The sequence below is a fragment of the Chironomus tepperi genome, unplaced genomic scaffold, assembly GCF_022539635.2.
Source record: "Chironomus tepperi strain 1889 unplaced genomic scaffold, CSIRO-AGI_Ctep_v1 contig_89, whole genome shotgun sequence".
Lineage (NCBI taxonomy): Eukaryota > Metazoa > Arthropoda > Insecta > Diptera > Chironomidae > Chironomus > Chironomus tepperi.
In genome coordinates this window covers 1,538,299-1,563,079 of record NW_027226211.1, presented here as the reverse complement: position 1 = coordinate 1,563,079, position 24,781 = coordinate 1,538,299, and the positions used below count along the sequence as shown (strand labels likewise).

At 30.9% G+C, this 24,781-nt stretch overlaps 3 protein-coding genes across 3 annotated transcripts; 1 reads left to right on the top strand and 2 right to left on the bottom strand.

Annotated features, from left to right (window-relative positions):
* Window positions 1-8,546: 8,546 nt before the first annotated feature.
* Window positions 8,547-16,233, bottom strand: e(y)3 (enhancer of yellow 3). The gene is made up of 9 exons (XM_070635414.1): window positions 16,055-16,233; window positions 11,873-14,818; window positions 11,590-11,807; window positions 11,097-11,528; window positions 10,858-11,034; window positions 10,643-10,787; window positions 10,443-10,578; window positions 10,200-10,385; window positions 8,547-10,139 (listed from the first exon to the last, which is right to left on the bottom strand). Exons 2-9 carry the CDS (start codon window positions 14,711-14,713, stop codon window positions 9,913-9,915), a joined length of 4,362 nt encoding a protein of 1,453 aa, XP_070491515.1. The 5' UTR covers window positions 14,714-14,818; window positions 16,055-16,233; the 3' UTR covers window positions 8,547-9,912.
* Window positions 16,234-17,169: 936 nt separating this feature from the next.
* On the top strand, window positions 17,170-20,445 carry LOC139086866 (stromal membrane-associated protein 1-like). Its single transcript, XM_070635483.1, has 4 exons — window positions 17,170-17,358; window positions 17,813-17,945; window positions 18,125-18,358; window positions 18,537-20,445. Exons 1-4 carry the CDS (start codon window positions 17,305-17,307, stop codon window positions 19,382-19,384), a joined length of 1,269 nt encoding a protein of 422 aa, XP_070491584.1. The 5' UTR covers window positions 17,170-17,304; the 3' UTR covers window positions 19,385-20,445.
* A 1,527-nt stretch (window positions 20,446-21,972) lies between these two features.
* On the bottom strand, window positions 21,973-23,375 carry Fkbp12 (peptidyl-prolyl cis-trans isomerase Fkbp12). The gene is made up of 4 exons (XM_070635455.1): window positions 23,234-23,375; window positions 22,962-23,074; window positions 22,793-22,892; window positions 21,973-22,354 (listed from the first exon to the last, which is right to left on the bottom strand). Exons 1-4 carry the CDS (start codon window positions 23,268-23,270, stop codon window positions 22,278-22,280), a joined length of 327 nt encoding a protein of 108 aa, XP_070491556.1. The 5' UTR covers window positions 23,271-23,375; the 3' UTR covers window positions 21,973-22,277.
* Window positions 23,376-24,781: the final 1,406 nt, after the last annotated feature.

Sequence of the window (24,781 nt, the reverse complement as noted above, 5' to 3'; positions counted from 1 at the left end):
ATTTCAAATTTTGATTCAAATTTAATGATATTTTATTTTTTATTCAAAAATAATAAATTGAAAAATTGAATTTTTAAATTAAAAAAAATTTTAAAAAAATTGAATTTTCAAATTGAAAAAATTGAATTTTTAGTTGAACAAATTTAATTTTTAAATCTTAAAAAATATTGAATTTAAAAAAAAATTAAAAAATTGAATTTTGAGAAAAATTAATTTAAAAAAAATGAATTTTAAAAAAACTAGTTTTGTGATCAGAAATTGTTCAACTCATCTAAGATTTGTAAAAAATGATCAATTTAGCAATTTTTTGCAATTTTCATTATTATAAACATTTAACAAATTATTCAAAATAACTCAACATTAAACATTCAAATTTATTAATTTAAATTCAAACATTTCTTCAAATCATCTCATTCAAATCCATAAAACTGTAAACCTCTCCAACAATGTGAAATATCCTCATCACAAATCTGCAACCTGAACACAATTCAAAGTTCCGCTAATCTCAAAAAGGTGTTAACATCAAAAACCCATCCTCAATCTTTTAAATATGTCAAAAAAATCTTCATGTACATCCATTAAAATATTATAAATTTTTCATCAATAATCTGAATAATATGAAAAAATTTTACAGTTGATCACAAAACATACCGTAATTCAGGAAATGTGTATCCAACGATGTATCTTATTTTTATGTCGATTCACACATTTATGATGATATGCTAGTGAATGTGAAGAATCAGAAAGAAAGGCCCTTAAATTATCCACAAAATCCATCTATAATGCGGACATAAAAGAAAGTAGGAAAAGGATTTGCAAATATTTTTCTTTATTTCACCTGCTCATTTTTGGTTTTTTTGATACTTTTTTTTCTCAGTCTCTTCTATTCCTTTTATTCCGTGTGACAGTAGAGAATATGAAATTCTCTCAATTTTAAAAGGATGAAGATATGAATTTTTTGGGTACGAAATAAATAATATGTGGGAATCATGCTTGTCATCGTGTCATATAAAAATCGCAAAACCGTTAATCGACCTTTTACATCTTTTGATTATGATTGATTGACTGAGAAGTCAATAATTGGATTATTATCCCATGATTTAATGGTCTTTTTTGTGCAAATATTGAAGAATAAGGAGAAGATGAAGAAGATTTTGAGATTATTTTTGAAGAGGAACACTTTGTTGTGTATTTGAATTGGGTTGATGGGTGGCTGGTAAAGTTGTTGACTGGTTGATTACTTACTAATTATGAATGTGTTTGGCACGATAACTGACTAGCTAGCTCGAGCGGCACAATGTGTGCGAACCGCCATTTTTCACTAAAGAAAGATTCGAAATCAGTCAACACGGTGTCATTCGCGCCTTACCGTCAAGGAGTGCCCTAGCAAAAATGATGCACTGTTGGTGTAATAGGTTGACTAGCTGGCTATTGTGCTGACTAGTTTATTGGTTAGTCTAGAAGACTTTCTAGCTTAAAAACGGATTGTTAACCTACCATGACAGGCAAAGAGCATGCTTTTATGATACAGAACGTACGGTACCTTAAAGTGGCCTCTTTACCTTTTAGGGCTAGTTGAGCGGTAAGACAAAAACACCCTATATATCATCATTTTTTAAGTATTGGCAAGCTAATTACTGATAAATTCAAAATAAAATCAAATAAATTTCTTCAAAATTCTTATTAAAATCTGTCAAAAATCACCAATTGCATGCTTTACTTCTATACACAATCGTCAGCGATAAAGCCAATTTTAGAAGTCAATTAAGAGAGTCCATGGATCACAGCTGATCTCTCCGGTCAGCGAAATAAGTAAATAGAACTCAAATACACAAAATGAGAACAATTACGCTTAAGTCACTAGGTCAACAGCTCATAGAATATATTAATTTCTTTACTACCACAAAAAAAAAGGCAGCAATAAATTCTGATTCTCTGAGTATATGACAAGATCCTTCCAAGAAGCAAAAACTCATTTAATTACTATATTGCTCATTTAAGAATTAAGAAAATTAGTTAAGTAAAGAGTTATACCTGAAGATGAGATGATTTACATAAAATTGCTAATCCTTAGCAATGGTCAACATTTATTTGCATACTTACATGAATCTCAGGTAATTCGGTTAAAGCGTAAAATTTTTGTTTTTCTATTTTACTCTTTGTTATATAATTTCAATAAAACAATAAAATAAACAACTTTTTTTTCTTGTGACTGAGTGACTTTATTTTTTAATTTTTTGCAATATAATAATTTAAAGGATTAAGACAAAAAAATAAATAAAAAGGGAAATTGACCATTGGATATTTAACTTATTTTATTATTTTATATTGAGGTAATCGCTCAAGGACCCAGAGTATGACAACAAACAACAGTCAAAAAAGAAAGACGAAAGTTAATATTATTACGACTGTCAATGCATCCATAAAATTATTTTTTCCCCATTTTTATATGCTTTGGTGTTGTAAAATATTGCAGTTTTTGGAAGTCCAACACAAGTCAACTAACTAAATTAGAGTATGGAATTTTTTCGTAATTTATGGGGTAATAATTCATACAATTTTTGAGGCTGTGACTTGGCATAGACTTGATTCAACTCGTTTTTTAAGCTATATAATGTAAGACTTTCAGTTTTATTATTCTCAACATAAATTTGAGCATTAAAAGTTATGAGACTACTAAGGATAATTTATAGTCAAAGCTAAGATCAGATCATATACAAGAAAAGTTGGTCTGGTCAACAAATTTGAAATTTGAAACGATTTTCAAAGAATTCGGTTCAACTTTCGTGAGTCGGATTGGCTCAATTGCGGAATGGATTAGTACTTTTATTATTGCAATACTCCACTTTGCGATCTTGACTTCGAGACTCGGCATAGGAAATTTTTCGCATGTCTCATGTGCATCATATGTAGTAGGAACACGGCCCGCAGCATTCCTTGGTAGGCTTCAGGCAGGAATGTCGTCAAGGAAATGATTACACATTAAAATATAGATCTAATTTTGAGTGCAGATGGATTGACGTTAAAATGTCCTTAGCCCTGAGACGCATATTATGTAATGTTCTGGATATTACAGATCTGAATAGCTTTTTTTGGTTCAACTTCCACCGAAAGCCTGATAAATCAAACAAAAACACTCATGACATCCAAAAATCTAGTGAATCATCTATTCACCAGACGTAATGTCCAGCTTTTAATTAACACACCACGTGATTTTCCTGTAAAAGATACTAAGTTGTTCTTAGTGACATGTTTTTGTTTTCACATGCTTCTTGCCGTCCCTATATGTGTACTTCTTAAGTCACACTTGTTTAGGTAAAATTTATGTTGTCGATTAAGAAAAAACAACAATAATCAGGTTTATAATTTGCTCTATATAAATATTCTTAGCTTAAATTCAGGCAGTATTTTTTTTTGAGGACTTAAAGATTATTGAAGAAGGTAAGAGTATTTGACTTATATTATGAAATGAGCATGCAAGAAATTGCTGACGTTTAGGTTCTTTTTTGAAGATAAGTTGCGTGGCTTAAAAGATTTAAATCAAAAGAAAATAGCTGTTGACAAAGACAGTATTGCATTTGGTATGGAAATTGGTAATCTCTTGTAAGCTATTGGGTCAGTTTCACGAGCAATAATTAATCTGTAAAGCAAATGCTGTAATTTTACAAATTGATAGTGTTTTATACAAACTTGGAATTTGGCTGTTATTTGTTTGAAATAAATTAAGATGTTGCCACTAATCTAGTCCCATGTCGCATATACCATCTCTAGCCCCGAACATACAAGGAGCATGTTCATGAGTATGCTCATATAATTAAACCAGCTCAGCTCGTAGCTTAAAGTTCAGAAAAATTAATTTAAATTTTGATACAAAATCTAGCGACACGATGTGACTAATTTAATTATTCACTACAAATATGTGATAAAACCAGCAGTCACGGCATTTCTTCGTCTTATCGTCAATGCGTAGAAGAAAAGGTATCTTAGAGACTACCAATTGCTGCTTAGAACCATGAATGTTGCTAGAAATTCGAACAATCATCAATTTCAGACATAGATCTTCACTGCTCGGGAAGAGTCAATTCCAAACTATTCCAAAATTTACTTTTTCATCCTTACCCATTCACTAAAGTCAGCCTAAAATGTAACAAACCCGTTCAAATAGCTTACAAACATCATAACCCAAAGAAAAGATTTCAATGCATGTCCCATTCCCATTCATGTCCCACATCCAAAATTTCTTCTCACGATCTGAAAAATAGTCAAAAAATTTCGCTTTAAACTTTCATTATTCATTATTATTACAAACCACTGACCACTGACAATGCAAAAACACAACACGTACGCAAAACCCTCCATTTTCTATTTTTTTGGAATTAAGTTAAAACGCATCAACTGCTATTGATTTTGTAAATATAGGAAGAGAAATTGAAAGGGCTGTATGTTCTATAACATTATGAATTTGTTGGGGTTTATTGCTGTTGATGTTGATGTGATGTGCTATTGAATGTACAGCAAAATTTGCAATATCTTTCAATCACCCACAATAACAATTGACAATGCCGTTACACATATTTCATACAATAGACGTATCACCTTTTTTGGTTCAATATAGAAGATATAGACATAGAAATGCCCATAATAATAGCATGTGTGTAGAAATTGTCATTGTCTCGTGATGGGAAATTTTACCCCTTTTTTCAATATAAAAATCATCACATTTTTATCCCTAAAAATGCGGAAGGATTCATTTGTTTGTTCATCTCTTCTTTCGGTTCCTCTTCATTCAGTTCTCATTTTGCAAATATCATGGCATGCATTGAATAGTTTTTTGGTCTTTTCTTCTTCCTCGTCCATATTTATGACAATTTATGAAGGCCAGAATGACGCTTTATTTCGGTTTTTTTGGTTTGAGGATGGCTAAAATCACTGATTTGCATTGCTCTAACTGTTATTTCATTTGAAATAATGTTGATTGAATTTAACTGCTTTTGTGTGCTATCTGTAGTTAACTTATAAAGGCATATATTTTCTAGAGTTTGTCCAAAATTGCAGACTTCCAAACTTGAACAAACTCCAAAATATAGCCGAAAACTGCAGATCTGTGAATCTAAGACCCAGTAAATGCTGAAATTGCTACAATAAAATACATCACAAGCCTGTAAATCATTAAAAAATCTGACCCATGGCCAGCGTGAATTTGAATTAGTGCCGAAGTTGACTTAAATCCAAAGTTGAATATTGAATCAATTAACCGACTTGCTCCATTCGAAGTAGTTATTCCTAACAAGCAAAGAGTATGATTTCATGTTGCAGAAAGGCCACTACGGTACTTAACGAGGTCTCTTTGCCTGTTAGGGTATATTAACGACTGTGCTGAAACAAGAATATTGTGTACCAAAACTCTAAGATGACTACGATCTTGCAATGAAAAGTTGAGTCGACTCCATTTAAAATTCAAATGGATTTCAAGCTCTACATTCTCCATCTACAACATTACCCTAAAGCTCACAGTAAATTAATATCTGTATATTCGTTAGTATCTCTAGAATTTTCAATACGAACAAATATATGTCCATAATATGTTCTTGAAGAGCCATTCAAAGACCAAGTTTAGCACTTAACGCCATAGAACGCCACTTACAATTCGTCTTTCTTTGTGCTTCTACTTTTTTTTTCAATTCTTATTAACTTCTGACATTGAACTTAATATCAGTCTCCAATCGATTGATTACAAAACCAGTATTGTCCACTCATTGTTCACTGTATATAACATGCCAAGCATATATGAACAAAATATTTTGACATTAGAAATCGCAACTGTCTTACATGAACAGTGCGACATTTAAATTTTTTTGGAGTCTTGTTCAAGAAATTTTGTGTGTCAATTATTCGAGTCTACGACAAAGAGCCCTCAAGTGTCTGCTGAAGACCAGTTTTGAACTAATGGAAAATTTTCGGAAGGTGTTGAATTGATTCCAAAAAAAAATAAAAACTTGCATGCGATTTGAATAACTTGAATTAACAAGAATCCAATTAAATCGAGTTTTAAGCTTCGAAGTAATGGAAATTTTTTGTGGACTGAATGTCGTTATGCAAGGAAACTCTAACGGTTTACAGTTCTCATCACAAAAATTTAGAAGCTGCAAGCAATTTGCATTCTTAACAACTTGCATCAATAATGATTAATTGACTTTCTTTTTTTGTGACTTTTCAGTTCCTTTTCTCGCAACATGATATTTTTATGTTGCCATGGCACACGCATCATGGAATTAGACATTATCTAGTCTAGATTCTCATAAACAATAATTTGGGGTTGTTCAAAAATGCTGTGCTGTCTAAAATTTAGAAGACCATCCTCATTGGATGTGCTTTGAGTCTGGGTTAAAAAGACTCCAATCTGGATGTCAGCTCAAAGTGTGGCCAAAGAATTAGCACAAACTAGATGACAGAGTCTACAATATAGTCTGATAGAAAGCCTTTTGTTGTTCCACATAGGAGCATGGTTCTAGTAAGCAATATGGATGCGCCCTGCCATGTGGACTCCAATGTGGATGTCAGCTCAACTTGTGGACAAACTAGTTGACAGAGCAAGCAACAGAATCTGATGGAAATCCTTTTGTTGTAGCCTAAAATCCACATAAATAGAAGCATGATTACAGTAAGTTTGATGTGGATTGACTTGTGGATTCCGGACTCTCAGAGCCCTGTCAATCCCGTACAGGCAAAGATACCGCTTTTAGAGGTCTTTGTGTACCAAAAAAGCATGCTTGCTGCCTGTTAGGAACTCTTCTTTTAACAAACTATTTCTTCTTATCATGCAAATATCATTAAGAAGTTGATGTCTGAAAACCCAAAAATTGCTATGGACGTCATAACCAAACAGACCACCTACACATCCAGCAATATGTAATTTTAAACTATCATATGTGGTCTAACTTATTTTAAATCAATTAGCTTACTAAATGACACATTTCAGGATAAATAATAATGGAAAAATGATGTTTATATCCGGCTGAATGGCAATGCGATTCTTAAATTACGCATATCGATTTGTCAACTAAATATTCACCAGACATTTGCTGTTTTCTTCTTCTCTCCTTCATTTATTGTCTAAATGACAGACTATGATGAATTACTCTTTCACTTTTCCTCTCTTTTAACATTTGTCAATCAGCAAGTTACAATTTCTCTTCATCCTCTATGACTTCATTTCCTCTCCATCCCCAAAAACAACAACGTTATTTCCTTCTTTTGCGAAAACATACAAAAGGATAAAGATGCAAAAATATTGAATAGAATGTCTTGAGGAGTCGTCAGTTGGCTTTCTCGACAAAACATGCCAAAATATCTCTCGAATTTCTTTTCTTTTCAATTGTTTGTTTGTTTATTTTTATAAGCCGTGTGTTATTTAAAACTGGATATGAAATGAAAAAGTTCTTGTGGATATGTCGCGTGTCATATGAAAATAACAATCTGAACAATAATAAACCTTAAAATCATAATAAAAGAGATGAGAAGGCTTTTTATGATTTTTATCGTGCGATCAATAAACCTTTTATAATATGAGTGGAATGGATGTCCTCAAAAATTTTATTGTTAACCCTTTTTATAATGAAATTTTTGAAAAATTCAATGAATTGACAATTTTTTGAAGGTATGTTGGAGATTTTGAGAGAAATGAAGCTGATCATAAGGTTTAAGACCGATTGGACAAAAATATGTTAGAATTGGATATCAACTGGGCATTAAGTAGTCATAATTAATTTTTGTTCAATCAGAAAGGAAATTATGGCTTCGAAATCTGTAAGATTCAATGCAATTTATGATTTGCTTGTGATTATAGGAGCACGAGAATTTGCAAAAGCTTACTGTCAGGTTGAGAATCATTAATAGAACACTTTTCAGTCGTTATAGGCAAAAAAAACTTCTTTTATGTATCGTAGTGGTCTTTATACACCATGAAAGCATGCTCTTTACCTGTTGGAACACATGATTATCGATATTGAAATGAAAATCCTATTGTCAGAGCAAGAATTTGACTTTAATTTCATATGCAGTTGAATTGACTATTTCATACAATATCCAAATCAACTGTTTTTTCAACAGACAATGCACAATTCCAACATTAGTGCACTCAATCAATATATAAGTCAACGTCCTAGTTTGTTCAAGTTCCATGCAAAATCTGAGTCAAATTCGAGCTCTGTGTCAATTACTATCCATAACAGGCAAACAAAATGCTTTTAGGATGAAGAAAACCTAAAAGTGATCTAATTGCCTGTTATGGCATGACTTAATGGAGACATGAGCTATGTTTTCAACTAGCAAATGTTCAAAAATGAATAAAATCTGAAAACAAGATAACAAGTCAATAAAAATCACATTTTTCTATTTTTTATCATTTTTAATAATCATTTTCCATTCTTTTTTTATGTACAAAAATAATTGTATGAGTTACCTAAAATGGGGATTTCACATAATGGATAATTTAAATCTAACTAAACCATAACTCAATTATTTTATTTCATTTTTTTTTTTCTTCTTCTTTCTGTAGCTAAATTAAAAATAATTTATTTTAATATTTTTTTAGCATGTGTGCAATTGGATCTTAAACATTAAACTCGTTTTAGTTTTTTTAAAATTATAATATATTAAATCAATATTAGTAAAAACAAATAACTAGAAAATTTTTTAATTTTGTTTTATATTCCTTAAAAAAATGTTTTTATATTTTTAATGTAGTCCCAGAATTGTCAATTTTTTACTTTTAATATTTTTTTTTTTTCATTCTCGCATTCAATTTTGTATTTTTTTATTTACTATATTCTAATAAAAGAGTTTTTTTATTAATTATTTTAACTTACTTTTCTTGTTGATTTTTTCTTTTTTATATATATTATTTACTTAATAATTATACATTTCAGCGCGCTGAGAAACATAGAAATTTTTCAAATGAAAAAAAAATAATAGAAATATTCACCATTTATCCAATATAACGAAAGAAAAAAAAAATCATTTTTAAAAAAAATAATGATGATAATTAAATTGCATATTAAGATAAATTTCTATTTACAGTCAGTTATATAAGTGTCTGTTTTTCTGTGTGTGTGTTGTGTTGCTTTCATTGATTAATTAATATATAATAATTTTATATATATATTTTTTTATATAAAATAAAAAACTTGTGTTGGAAACAAAATTTACATCAAGTACTAAAGTCAAAGGTTTAGTATCAGATCTATTCATTTATGCTACTTTTGATGCCGAATGTTTTTATTTCAAAATACTTTAAAAGTTCCTAATCTCTCAAATCACTATATATCCAATACTAAACCTCTGACTTTCAAACATATCCTCTTTTCATATCATATTTATCTATTCTGTTCGGCGCTTTTTCGTTATTCCAAAGTACAGTGCGCTACCATTTAAAAAATCCGTTTCCCTTTCCATAATCTTTTCCTATTCATTCATTCTAATATTTAAAAAAACAAAATTATATCATCATCTTTCTCATTTTTAATTGAAAAAATTAATTCAAAATAAATAATTTACTTTTTTTATTTAAAAATATTTTTTTTGAATTAGAGTTATTTGTTATTTTTTTATATCCATGTTTTAATTCACCATTTTTTCACTCATGTTTTATTTAGTGAATTCAAGCTCTTAGCATTGTTATTATTTATGATGTTTTGCTTTATTTTCTTCTTAGTTAATATAGTTAATTATTTGTTTATGTTTAATATGCATAAAATTGCTTGAATCTCAGTTTCTTTAAAAATATATGAATGAAAAGTTTTTTTAATTATTTTTGTCGATAAAGAAATGATTGAAATCATGTTCTTAAGATTCTATAATGGTTAGAGAAATGATGATGTGACAAAATATATTGTGATAATACAATAAACAAGTTTACTCATCCGTCTTTTTTTGATTCTTTCTCCTGAAGCATGGCAAACATAAGCTTGCCTTGTGCTCTTGAATGTTTGTTAATGGATTAATTGAGAATTCATGATTCCATTGTGCTATCATTGCCAAATCTTGTCGTTGTTGTTGTGTTAAATTTGGATTAAATTGACCTTCAGGTGACTTAGATCCACAATCAGAACAAATCGTACAGTTAACACAGTGATAGTGGCCTAAACAAATAAAAAGCAATTAAATATTTTAAAATTTATGAAAATTTTATCTTATTTTACCTTCGGGAACATTTCGTAGACCCAAACAGTAAATATGAAAGCCTCTGTCGCATTGAATACAGTATAACATCTTATTATCCTTTGATTTTCGACACTTGCTACACGATTTGCAACTGGAACATTGCCAACTATACGCTAATGATCGGACGTACATTCTCTGAGACATTTGTATGCAGGAAGGATGTGCTACAATTAAAATTAATGTTAATTTGCATTCAGCATAATTATTTAATCTCGAATTACCTTCATTTTTACAAGTAGAACATTTAATAAACTTCTCCGGTTGATTAAATCGATTTGTGTATGGAGTCTTGGAACAGACCTTGCATAATGGATCTTCATATTCATCTCCAGACGATTCATCAGATGAATCAGAATCCTAAAATTACACAAATATTTTTTAACTCAATGAACAGATCTTGAAATTCAAATTGCAATCTTACCGTTGAGCTGCTACTATCGCTGCCTTCATTATCATCATCTGAACTATCACTACTGTCACTTGATGAACAATATGGATCTGGATGAGTCTTGAGATATTCTTGGAGTCTGTTAAAATCAACTAAGACTGTGTTGATTGGATAACATCTGTTAAAAGAATAAGATATGATAATTTACTTCTTATTGTTCACAAAATATGTCAAGTAATTAAACTTACGCTAGCTGTTCAGGAGTGTATTTTTCATAGTATTCACTAAATTGACCTGGTACAAGTGCAACGGGATATGGAGATCGATATATTGCTGATGGCGTTGTTTTGTAGTCTCTTATTGGTGTGGGTTTTTGAACCAAACAGTTCTGCAGATCCATACAACAACGACGATTTTCTCGGCGACTGTGGATAAATAAGGAATTATTAGCGTGCTGCAAATTATACAAATTGACAAATTAACTTACTCTTTATTGAATCTAGTATTCCATTCTGATGCGGATGTTATGGCCTTATCTTTCTGCATTTGACTCCTGTCAATAACTGCGGTTTCCAGTCGAAGTCTTGCATGCTTAAATATTTTCTCACGCTGATACCTTTTGTACTCTTCATATTTTTCAGGATAATCATTACACATAATATCTAACACTTCACTAGCATAAACAGCTGTCAATCCCAAGTCACACATCTTTTCTGATGCCAAACCATTTTCAAAAAGATGATTTCTCTCTTCCATATCTACAGGCCTTCTCACCAAGTCCGGATATTTCCTTTTGAAACTTTTAATACCAAGATATTCGGCTATTTGTTCTTGAATCATATACGTGTCACGATTCTTTCCGTTTTCATTTAGTGGCCAATCATATTCTGCAAGCATGTCTACCATAAACTCCATACGACTAAAATGTCAAAAATGAAATGAGTAAGGCTAATAAAAGAAATTGTCTGCAGTGTACATACCCTTCAGTATCACAAACTTCCATCTTTTTCTGACGTTTCTTGCTTGTCGATCCATCAATAGTATTACTTGTACTACTAATGACAGAACTTTGTGATTCCTCATTCGAATGCATTTCCATTGTTCTTATCATTGATTGCGAATCATTTCCACTCATACTCATTCTTGTGTCTTCTTCAAATAATGATGGTGTTGTGAATAACTTTTTACGATTGCTTTCCTATAATTAGAAGATTGATAAAATTATATTATTTAATTCTTACAGGATTTTATGTGAATTCTTACCTTAAACTCTGTATGATTAGGTGTCATGAAATAGAATGAATCTTTTGAACGTTCTGGTGTTATGAAAGGAGACGATTTTGATCCTTTTCCTCCACGAATAGCTTTACCGCCTTTTGATCGTTTATTTCCTGTAAATCCTCCTCTAAGGCTTCTATTATAAAGTGAGAAAGATGGCGAATCATCATCATCATGTCCTTCCAGTGTTATTTGCACTGGCTTTCCATTCTTAATGACTTCAACTGTTCGCTTTAATCTTCCTCGACCTCGACCCCTTCCTCGTGATGATGTTCTCTTTTGACTGTCGTTTGTTTCATCCATTTGGGAGCTGCTTTCTGGTGCACTGTTATCATTACTTTCAGTTGGCATATCTATTTCCAAAGGATCTCGTGAAACTGATTCCTCTGATATAATTGCTACTTTTTCTGGTGCGACTTTCTTTGGACGACCACGTCCTCGTTTCGGTGTTATTAACTCGTCAACTGAATTTGAATTTCCACCATCATTTGAAAGTGCTAATGGATCAATAGATTCACTTCCTTGTGACTCATCTCTAATAGATTGAGAATTCTCTTGTTCATTAACTATTGGCGGTGACTTATTATTAGTTTGTTTTTGCTTCTGTTCTTGCTGCTGTTGTGCTTTGAGAGCCGCCTCATGATTTCTTCTTGTTTGTCTTAAACTTCTTCCTGATGTCACTGCAGGAGTTGAAACAGAATCTACTTTTGATTCTTCAGTTTTTTGAACTATTTCGGGAATAATTGTAGCCTCTGGAACAAATGACTGCTGCGGTAGGCTCTTTACATGATTTGAGGCTTCATTTGATGCATCACTATCATTTATAATAATAACATCATCATCCTCATCATTGAGTTTAGGCTTTTTCGGAAGTTCTTCCTGCTCGTCAGCATTATCATTTGGATGAGTTCGTTTATGATTAACGCTAACTGTTTTCTGTACATTTTCAGTCAATTGTGGAATAATTTCCGTTGTAGTCGATTCATTATTTGTTTTATTAATTTTCAATATAATTCTTGGCGAATCTTGACCAGAATCAGCATTTTTCAAAACACTCGTATTGATTTCCAATGGCTTACATACTAAATTCTCATCCATCTTATCCTCCAATCCCTCCTCCGAAGCTCCAATTAACCGATTAATAGAAAATTTAACTTCTGACTGTGGAGCCGAATCAGTACAATTTTTCACTGGTTGCTTAGGCACTTCCTTGTTCGGAATCTGTTTAATATTTAGTTTTGGAACTGTTGGCGGTAGAGGTGGCGATGGTGTCGAGCTGCAGGATGATGATTCTTTTTCTTCATCATCTTCTTCTTCATCGTCTGGTTTTGTTTCTTTTGGAAGTTTAACGACTAATTTTGGGACAACTTTCTCAAAGATTGTACTATTGTTAACGGCTTTCAATGTTATTTTTGGAATTGATTCCTCTTGTGGCGGAGATTGTTCTTCTGGTGGCCTCACAACCGGTTTGATTGTTAATTTCGGTGTCATAGGCAGCTGATTTGCTTTAATTGTTAATTTTGGTATAGCTTGTTCACTATCAAATGATAATGAGTTAACAATTGTCTTTGTATCATTATCAGTTGTTTTGATCGTTAACTTGGGCACTGGCGGTTGCTCCGATAAGGGTTTAATCGTCAATTTCATTCCGTCTTTTTGCGAAGTATGGTGATGATGATGATTTGTTTTTATATGTAGTTTAGGAATTGTATTTCCTTCGTGATTCAAATGATAGAATCCCTCATGTGTATTGTTATCTTTCTTAATAGTCAGCTTTGGTATAGCTGGACTGTCTAAAATACTATTTACACTATGATCTCTCATTGCTGCTTGCTCATTTTGCAATTGATTATGCAATGTTGATGAAGTCTGCGGTGAATTAAGACCAGTTATTGTGAGTTTAGGCACGATATGGAGCTCTGATTGCTCATGATTAGGAGGTGTGCGTAAATGCAATTTTGGAACAACTTGAATTGATGAAGGACGCTGCTGATGTGAATCATTAAAATTTTCATAAGATGACTCTGATGAGTGCGATGATGATGATAACGTTGGGGAAATAGAAACTGAAGCAGAATTTGGAGATGTTGTTATGACACTATTATTTCGATCAGGGGGAGGATGAGGCGGCTTAATTGTTATTTTTGTTGGACTAGTCTCATACAAGTGCGGTTGTGGTACTTTTATGACAGTCCTAAGAGTATCTCGTTCTCGATCTCTATTCAAATTAATTTTGAGTGGCTCAACTTTACGATTTTCTTCTTGATGAGCATATTTTAATACAGATGTAGCTGATGAGGAACCACTGCTTCCATGATGATAATCTCTGTCATTCATCTTGTTATAAAATTGAGATTCAATTCGATGATGCTGTTGATTTTTCACTGTAGACGGTTTCAATAAGCAATTTTCTAAAATTGATTTTGTGGTTGTTTCACTTGATGCTACTTTATTATTATTATTGTTACGCTGAAGTAATTCATTCAAATTATTATGAATTCTATTCCTATGACTATTAATTGTTGATAAATCCACCTCTTTCGTTCCACCGTTATTATCTGAATTTTGTGATGCTTTCTTTAAGTATGCTACTGATTCATCATACTGTGGATTAGCGACAATAGCTGATGCAGACGAAGGCATCATCAAACCATGCACACTTTTTGACTTTTCTTGCCCATTTGACAAATTATCATGCTTATGTACTGATGTCAATAGTGACGATAACAATGGTGATCGATTTGAATTTTGAGGTGATCCTTCTTGATGTTGAATTTCAGATGTTACACTACCGTTACTTGTTTTTGTTGGATCAATTTCATTCATGCTGTTTGCTCTTTGCGTATTCAAATATTATTTACAACATATTTCTCACATAATGAATTCTTTACATTTATCCAAATTAAAAAATTGCTGATAATCATAAAAACACTAAAATAAAAGAAAGAATATAAAGAAAAAAAATATTCGTTAACACTAAAGCATTATTTTTGTGTAAAACTATATAAATTTTTATCTTATTATGAAGTTGTAATATTAAGACCTTCGAATTGATAATCAATAGGCAAGGAAAACTTGTTGCAATATAATTTTTCTCTCACTCATTGTGTACATACGTATGAATTTGGTGGGAAATTTTCTTATGTTACATGCACTAAAAGTATATTTTACATTACAGAAAAAAAACATTCAAATGGCATTTTTTTTACGATACATATGTTATTTTTTCAATAATGGTGGTTTGACACCACATCAAAAAAATTTATTACACATCAAATATACACTTTTTGAGCTCCAAAAATTATGTATTTATTATTAAGATCCTTTTGTAACAACATAATATTGAGTCAAACTCTAACAGGCGACTCAATTTTCTCTCCTCTGATTTTTTTTTTCTTTCTATGACAATATAGATATCCGAGTATAATTTTTTCTTCTATTATATTCTACACACTAGCACACATTCAAGGCACATTGGCACTTTATGTCTGTACACATTATACACACAGTTCAACGCGCGCACAAATACAAATAAAAAATTTGCTGCTGCTGCTTTTCTACGGAACATTTTTTTCCTTTCCCGAAAGGCACAGCACAAAACTCTTCACATTATCAAAACAGCGGTTGGCGAAAAATGTTTTATCACAAGAAATTCTTTGCGCGGAAAATCTAATGTACTTGTTTAATTGTAATAATATTTACTAATTAAAAATTTTTCTTTAACCTTATTAATTTCCTGTAGTATTCCATTTTCTTTTTTTTTTCATACAACCATCATCATCATATATTTATTATACATTGGTGTTGAAAATCCATCATGAACATGAAATTTTATGACCCGACTTTTTTTTTGTGAATTATTGCTTGTCTCTATTATGCTTGATTTTATAAAAACATATATGTAATGAAATTTATTTCACTTTGAACTTTTTGTAGAGGGAAAAATATTAAAAGATATGTTAAAAATTAAGGTTTTTTTTAGAGTACGACATACGAGAAACGAGAAGAGAAACTTTTTTTCTTTCTTTTTCTAAGTGTACAAATCGTGAGTTTTTTTCTGCATGAAAATCAATTGTTTACATTGCAATAAGTAATAACGCATTGATCCTTGCCACTTTTATGAATGAAATTTTATGATTTTATCACTGAAACTCTCAAAATTCGTACCTTTCAAGCGAAGAATTCAAACGCTAATTTCTTTTACACTTTAATGCTCTTTTTGGCTTTTAGCACTCTATTTTTCAATTTCTATTTATGCACCAACGTTTATATATTTGATATCAAACACTTTAACCTTTCTAATATTATTATAATTAATTTTTTTCAATATTTTTACTTAATTAAAGCCTTCGCTTTGATGCCTTGAAAAAATAGGTTTTTGCCGCAAAACGCGCTAATAGTTATTGGGGTGTAGCTCAGTTTTATCAAATGTCCACGGAAAAATTACTTAACAAACTACTTTACTTCAAAACATTATTAAAATGATAAATGAATGAATAATAAATTAAATTACCTGAAAACTTCTGCAGAAATATTGATGATTTTTAAAAACAAATTTATAGATTATTTACATACACAATGATTTACTATGTGATGACTTGATTTAGCTCCCCGTTAAGAGTGATAGTACAAGGTCGGTTGTTTGTGTGCAATGAAACATCTGCTGTAACCGTTTTGTGTTTATAACATATCTATTGTTTTAATAACTTGCAATGATGCGAATTTCAGATGAAAACAAATTGGCGTAAAGTTTCTAAGCTTTTGAAACTTTTGTTGATTCATTTGTTGCGTATTGACAACTCAATATTTATTTTTTATTAATTATGATATTAAATTCGATTTTATGCAAATTTAATAAAATAATATCTTAAATTGAACTTAAAATTCTTTATTCAAGCTCTAATTTCATAAATTTTTACTGAAAATTCAAAAATAATACTATGTATGCATTGACTGTAGGACTTATAACTTCATCTTTAATTATATTTATCACTTACCTTGCTAACAAGACTCAATTTTGCTTTCATATTTAGAAAACAAGATGCTTACGTGTCAAATTCTCAAATTGTTATGAATTTTTTTTACAAATTTTCCGCCTTTTATACCCTTTGAGAAACTTTCTATAAAATAATCCTATAAATTTGCCATAAAATGATTTTTCATTCAATTTTTCATATTAAACAAGCATTGAAATCTAAGCCAGACAAGAAAGACCGCTATAAACAATCCATAACAAACAAAGTAAGCGAATTATAAGTGTAGCTCAAAAACTGGAAATATTTTGCATCACATCATCAACCCTGGGTTTTGCTATAAAAAAAATCGTGTCAAATAAAATTATCAAGAATTTAAGGAATTCGTCAATTTATCAAGATCCAGTGGAGATCCAAAGGATATCTAATAAAGATTAAGGAGCCATGAATAAGAAAGATGACAAAAAGGCAAAGTTGATTCAAGAAAAGTGTAATAATGTAAGTAAAAAAAAGTTGGAAATTTGAGTCATGGAAAAAAATTTAAAGAATGTGAAATTTTATGGAAAAATGTCATTGCCGTGTGCCTTGAGAATCACTGTAATCCAATTATGGATGTATGTACAACATATTGAGAGTGAATATTAGTTGATAAATCCCTTAACTGGATGATAATTTTAGAGATTAAAACTTATCTTTTTTTTGTTCACTTCCTTTTTGTCAGAAAAAGTCATTCTGCGAAACCAGGCCACATATTGTGTTTGTATTTCACGACTTGATCGTATTACTTTCAATTTTAATAAGTATGAAATAATTGTAGCTGTGTTATCGGGAGTCTGGATTAATGAAAATATATATTTTTTTTTTAATTTCATAATCTCTTAATGATTAGATTAATTAAAGCACATCTACGTACTTTCCCGAATCATACTAATGTATATTAATTTATTTTTAGATTCTTAATCAGTTACTACGAGATGAGGATAACAAATATTGCTGCGATTGTGATCAGAAAGGTCCAAGATGGGCAAGTTGGAACCTCGGTATATTTTTGTGTATAAGATGTGCAGGAATTCATCGAAATTTGGTATGACTAATTGGTTTAAATTAATTTCATATGACTAATCAATTTGTTTACTTTTCATCTTTGACATTGTTAATACAAAATTATGCATATTATATAGGGTAAGTTATTGAACTTGTATTTCCTACTACTGTATGTTGAATCTATTAATTTACACATTTGATACTTTTTTCTCATCTTTAGGCGTTCATATATCGCGTGTTAAGTCTGTCAATTTAGATACATGGAATCCTGAACAAGTCGTTTGTCTTCAACAAATGGGTAATTCACGAGCTCGTGCTGTGTACGAAGCCTTATTGTCTGATAATTTCCGTCGTCCTCAAACCGATTCCGGATTAGAGAACTTTATTAGAGCTAAGTATGAACAGAAGAAATATATAGCACGAGAATGGATTCCGCCACCGTTTCCGCCAAAAGGTAAGCATTCTAGGACATTTTAGAGCTAAGTCTGGTGATTGATATTTGTTTGAGTTCAAAGGAACTCGTTCAATCACTATCAGTTAACATGTTAAGCATGAATTGATAGATAAACATCTCAATAACTAATCAATCAATGTTCAACGAGAAAATTATTAATAAAATGTTGCATTTTTAGTTGATTGGGATAAGGAAATTGAGGAGGAGCTTGAGAATCAAAAGCGTAAAAAGAAGTCAACATCATCGACATCATCACTACCAGAACCGACTGCAAAAATTACGACTCCAAGTATCACAAATAATATAATTCCAGCTCCATTACCAAAACCACATTCTCCGAAAAATTCTCGATCGGAAGCAAAGAAAGTCGTTCCAAATATTCCTCCAGTTACGGCTACAGCCGCATCGACTGACTTACTTGGACTTGATACATCATCTGTAAACCAAACGAATCAGACTGCATCCGTTACGACATTACCTGTCGTACCGCAGAAAACTGAAAATTCAATTAGTGACACGTTTGACTTCTTCTCGGATTCGACAGTGTCGCAACCATCTCAAGTACAGAATAATGTTGCAAAAAATGGCAATAATGATTCATTAAAACAGGAAGAAGATGATTTCTTTAATCAAAAGTCAACAATAGAGAATGGTGCTGAAAAGGGAAAATTGACAAAAGATCATATCCTTGCACTTTATGGAAATAGCTCGTCATCTCCATTCCAAGCACCAACATTTAATGCCAATTTCCAACAAGCACCACCACCAGTGCAACAACCACAAGATTCATTCTTTAATTTTGGACAGCAAGTACCGTCAGCTTTTAAGACACAAGTTCCACCTCAACAACAACAATTTATTCCCGTTGTCGGTCAACAACAACCAACAATGATGGGAAATTTCAATACAAATGGAAATTATGGTAATTTTAATAGTTTTGGCACAATGCAGTCACAACAAATTAATCGATTGAATGAGGAAAATATCAGAAAAATTGAAAGTCTTAATTTTAACAACTTTAAATAAGCAAAAATCTGTACTTTGTTTTTGTCTACATCCAGGAAAAAGATAATGATAGGCCAATCGATGTAAGTGGAAATAGAAAATTTAAAATATTTTTTTTCTTCTCATTTGTACGCATAAAAAAACATGGAATTTAATTAAATTTACTTAAAAAGGAAATTGAAAGACGAAAAATGAAATTTTCCTTTGCGAGGAAAATGCGCTAAAAAATATATTGAATGTGAAAGACTAAAAGTCCAATTATACTTTTAATTAAATGAAGTAAAATTTAATGTTAAAAAAATGAAAAATTGATGAAAATTAATTAATTTTCATATTTGTACATTTATCATTTCTCCTTCATAACTGTTTACGGAAATACTGATTAATATGATAAACAAAAAAAAACTATAAAGTGTAATACACGTACACAATAAAAATGTAATAAATAATTCTTATTTTCGTCAGGCATTGGTGGCTGAAATGGGTGGAAATAGATAAGAGGTCATTTACTTACAATGTTTAATGTTAGGGGGGTGAGAAAATAGGTCGTGGCTTTGTCACGCTCTATAAAATTATAACAGATTTATCCTTAAAATCTCAATCTTAATAGACGTCATTTACGAACAAGCATATCGAATTTTGTGCAATTTTACGTTAAGATTTGAAGCTAATGACTGAAAAGTTTGATGATATTTTTTTGCATTTTGGATTAATTATGAAATGTTAATCCCTTTCTTAGATATCTAAAATATCACTGAATTTTTAAGTCAAGATCAAGTCCGGCTGAACTTTGTTCATCTATGGGGTTTCATTACAATGGTATTAGTGCAATTTCCTTGGTAATTCTGGGGTTTAGGGCTTTTTATAAGTCTTGGTTTAAGACAAAACATTGATTTTGGATAAAATTTGATGTGAAAACATTGAATTTTGCTTGATTCGGAAGATAAAACATTGAGTTTTAGCTAAATATTATGATTAAACATTGAATTTTAGCTAAATATAAGGATAAAACATTGAAAATAAGTTAAATTTAGAGACAAAACATTGAATTTAATTTTTATTTTGGTGTAAAACATTGGATTTTGCTTCGAACGAAAACATTGAATTTAATTAGTTTCAATGATTTAACCCTGTATTAATTTAAATCCAATGTTTTAGTTCTAATTAAACATTGAAATTCCTAAAAACCGTACTATGATCAACCCCATTAAAGAAAACTCCTCGCCTCTAAGTCACCACGCCTTGACTTTTCGTTTGATTTATGCACTTATGGAAATATTTTTGTTTTTGTGGTGCAATGTCTGTAAATCTTCTTTGATTGATAAATAAGTATGAAAAAAAGTATATAAAATACATGATATATTATAGATTATTCAAATTTAATTATTTTAAGCATTATTCAATTTATTTTTTTGTTAAAGAAACGCTATCTTATAAATTTATTGAAAAAAGAACTCAAACGAAGAAAAAAAAGAAAAAAAAAAACATTCACATATAAATAGATTATGTATTTTTTAAAAGAAATCAAGATGGAAATAAATCACATCACATGTCTCTTTAAAAACAATATTGGAGGATTATTTCAGGACAATTAACGAGTTTGAGAGTGGCTTGTTCTTGTTGTTTATTTAAAAAAGCTGTGGAATTTTTTCAGAATACGTGATATCATCGTTACACTGTTGTGGATATTATTCATGATCATGGAGATGCGAATCGACACAAAACTGAGAATTATTCCGGATATTTATTTAATTAACAGCTACCAGATGTCAAAATACTTACTTAAATTTAAACTATTTTCACAGAATTGTGTGCAGTCGATAGAATGTCAATTTAAAGCAATGAGTTTCTCGGGTCATAGACTCAAGAGCACTTAATGCTTGAGAGCGTTTTACATCATTTCTCTATGAAAAATAATTAGAGAATCAGCGTTAATGTTACTTACTATTCATACCTACATTTCACAAGTATGTTAGCTGTGTTTTGCGAGATTACTGAGTTTGTGAGAGGCGCTATTGTCTGTTGTTTTGACTACTCTATAGTTGCTGTTGTTTAGATCTTGATATTGTTTAAAAATTGCAATATGAATTGAATTGAGAAATCTAACGGAAATTTTAAATTTAAAATATAACGGAAAATAAGAATTCAAATTGAAGTTCAAAATTTGAACTTGAATCTTTCAATTTTGAAATTTAACGGACTTTTTTAGAAAGCTACAAAAAACTTAATTTGCCTGAAATTTGAGTAGGCAAGTACAAATCTCAGACCTTCGTGGTTTAAGATGCAATAAGCTTTAAGCATGAACACATCGTCTTAGCCTTTCAACAATTGTATCAATGCATATTCATCTGTTTAGAATTTCTATGTAGCAACTTATAACAGTACAATGATTTGCTATTCAAATGTCTCTTTATGTATACACAGCAAGTTAAGATTACAATAATCAATACAATCATGTTTATTCATAGACATCTGCAAATTTCCAAGTCTCGAACAACATTCAGATCTGTAAATTGCATTTAATTGACGTCAATTTCAACTATCAATCCTGCAATGACCTATTCAATTGTCACGTAAAGGCAATATCAAAGTAAAACAGAATAACAAGCTTTGGAATAAAGAAAAAAAAATTTATTAATATTATTATTAAGTTTGAATTAATGTATAATTAATTTTTTTCCATGAACTTTAGTTTGAAAATGCAAGAAATTTCAAGAATGGATTTTGTTTAATTATTTGCTGTTACATAAACACGAAAAATTGGGGATATTGGCTGAATATTAAAAAGATTTACGCTATGTAGATTGTAATGAACATTCAGTTGGAAGAGAATAGTTAGATGTAGACATCAAAAAATGGTAAATTTTGGTTCCCTTCTCATTATTTTTTATCGTGAATGTACACATTCAGTTGCTTATTCCAAACCTAGAAGCTCGACATCGAATGTTAAGGTTGCGTTTGGTGGAATTACGCCTGGATGGCCTCTTGATCCTGAAAATACAAATGGAACATGAATTAGTAAGGATGTTATGTCATTTAATGCAAGGTTTTAAGAATTAATGAGTCCTACTCTACGTCATTTTACGTACGTATTTTCTTACGTTACGCAATTTTACGTACGTATTTTCTTACGTTACGCAATTTGACTTACGTATTTTCTTACGTTACGCAATTTTACGTACGTATTTTCTTACGTTACGCACTTTTACGTACGTATTCAATACGCAACGTTTACATCTGGAAGTTTTAAATCAATATCCAGCTTCAGAAATAACAAACACCAGAAAATTTGGCGTCTAGTATTAAGTAAACAAAAATTTTGCTATTTTTAGCATGTAAAACGATCATTGACACACGAAAAAAGTTCGAAATGTCAAGCAGTCTGCCATTTCAAGTTTTTTTATGACTAATTTTAAAATTTCCACATACCGTAAGCAAAGTCTGGACTGCAAATAAGCTTAGCCTTTTGTCCAACACTCATTCTTGCGAAACCCTCATCCCATCCTCTGATGACTTCACCGCGTCCGATCTAGAAAAAATATTATGTAGATTAGACACGACATGTAAACTGCAATTTCCTTAATTATAGATTAATTACCTTGAACTTGAATGGCTTGCCACGGTTTCTTGAGGAATCGAATACTTTGCCGTTATCAAGTGTTCCAGTGTAATGAGCGACTACCGTTTGCCCAGATTTTGGGAAAGTTGTTCCTGGATTATTCAAATGAATGGAAAAAAATCAATAACATGTGCATGATATGACATTTTTTATCGCTTGAAATTTTTTTTTTCGCGAAAATTTTACAATTGTGTTTTTCACTTAATTATACTACATTTTAACTTGTTCCTTGACTTAATATTGATACTTACCATCGCCAGGGCTAATTTCAACGATTTCAACACCCATTATTATGCGTTCTTCTCAGAGTTTTCACGAAAAATCGGCTTGATTAGTTCCTCGACAACAAGGCTGATTATTGCAAAACGAATTTTAGTTTAACCGGGATAATTTGAATTTTGAAAAATCGTTATTGAAAATCCCGGGATTACCGGCCAATTTAAATTTATTTTGTAACGGATTATTTCAAGTTTTTAATTTTATTAACTTTAACAATAAATATCACAAAAAATTATCAAAATAACAGATTAATTGCATTATAATTATGCTGAGTAACAAACATATCTTTGAGCATTTTCATAGCATAAGGCGATAATCTCAATATTTTGTTTCTGATGTCTGCAATGATCTTAAGACAGTCCATCGACTCGTTTTGAATGATCTGGAGATAAGTCAGCTTTTTTAAATCATCCAGTAAGATCCCAACACTATTCTTAATTGCAGTCATTGTGTTAAAATGTGAAACTTCCTTAATTATAACAACTTCTATTCCTGGATTTATTTTCGTTATTTCCTGCCAGTCTGTGTAGATAAAAGGATATAAAGTTCCAATTGTAAGCTTCTTCAGTTTGTTGATCTTAATATTTCTAAGGCTATCAATCTTAAAATGATCAACTTCAATGATCTCGAGATGTGCAAGTGTCGCCAAATCCTCACAAAGAAAGTCAAGCATGTATTCGAGTCGCAGTCGTTTGATATTCGGGAAGATCTTAAGCATCAAATTAAATAATGCGACATCATTATTATAGCCTTCTAATGTCAGGTCAGTGACATTTTTGTTGACGAAAAATTCATAGTCGAGTAGGGTATTTGACTGAATTAGCTCTAATGGGATCGTCAGCTTTCGTACTCGGAAGTTCCTCAACAGATCAAATGTGATTTTAAATCTAACAAAGTCATCCTCGTACTTTTTAATCACCAGTTCCTCCAAATCACTCTGTGTCTCGAGAAATTTAACAAAATTCTCACGATGATCACCGCGAAAGTTTATTGACAATTTTTTCAACTGAAATGTTGCGCACGTGCTTAAATCTATTTCAAATAATGACGAAACAAATTGATTGTATGTAAGACTCTCGGTAAAGTCATCAAAAAGGAAAGAATCGATAAATTCGTCGTAAATTTGAAGAACTTTAAGCTTGCTTTGTTTGCACAAAAAGTCAATGAAGTTTTGTGAGAATTTTTGCATTGGAAGTTTAATGAGCAGTTCCTCAAGTTTAGAGGTATTCAAGAGATCCATAATTTTCATATCAAGTTGTGTGATGTAGCCCCAAAATTTTGATGATATTTCCACTGACTTTAAGTTGTCAAATGTCACTTCCTCGACACTTTCTTCGTCTGATTCTGAAGTTCTCATTAATTCCACTGCTGGTTGCTTTATATAAATGTAATTAATTTTTAATTTTTCAATATTTGGAAATAAAGTCATCACAGTCTTAAATTCATCGAAGCTATCAAAGGATGTATAGTCCATATTTAATATTTTCACAAATTCACCACAATCGTTTGCAAACTCAACT

What these genes read in the sequence shown, in the direction of transcription:
- LOC139086866 (XM_070635483.1), top strand. Translation starts at nt 17,305, where the DNA reads ATGAATAAGAAAGATGACAAAAAGGCAAAGTTGATTCAAGAAAAGTGT. An exon ending in AGGAATTCATCGAAATTTGG is followed by an intron (nt 17,946 to 18,124) that starts TATGACTAATTG and finishes TCTCATCTTTAG; the next exon opens with GCGTTCATATATCGCGTGTT. An exon ending in GCCACCGTTTCCGCCAAAAG is followed by an intron (nt 18,359 to 18,536) that starts GTAAGCATTCTA and finishes TTGCATTTTTAG; the next exon opens with TTGATTGGGATAAGGAAATT.
- Fkbp12 (XM_070635455.1), bottom strand. Translation starts at nt 23,270, where the DNA reads ATGGGTGTTGAAATCGTTGAAATTAGCCCTGGCGATG. An exon ending in TGAAATTAGCCCTGGCGATG is followed by an intron (nt 23,075 to 23,233) that starts GTAAGTATCAAT and finishes TGAATAATCCAG; the next exon opens with GAACAACTTTCCCAAAATCT. An exon ending in CAGTCCAGACTTTGCTTACG is followed by an intron (nt 22,355 to 22,792) that starts GTATGTGGAAAT and finishes TTGTATTTTCAG; the next exon opens with GATCAAGAGGCCATCCAGGC.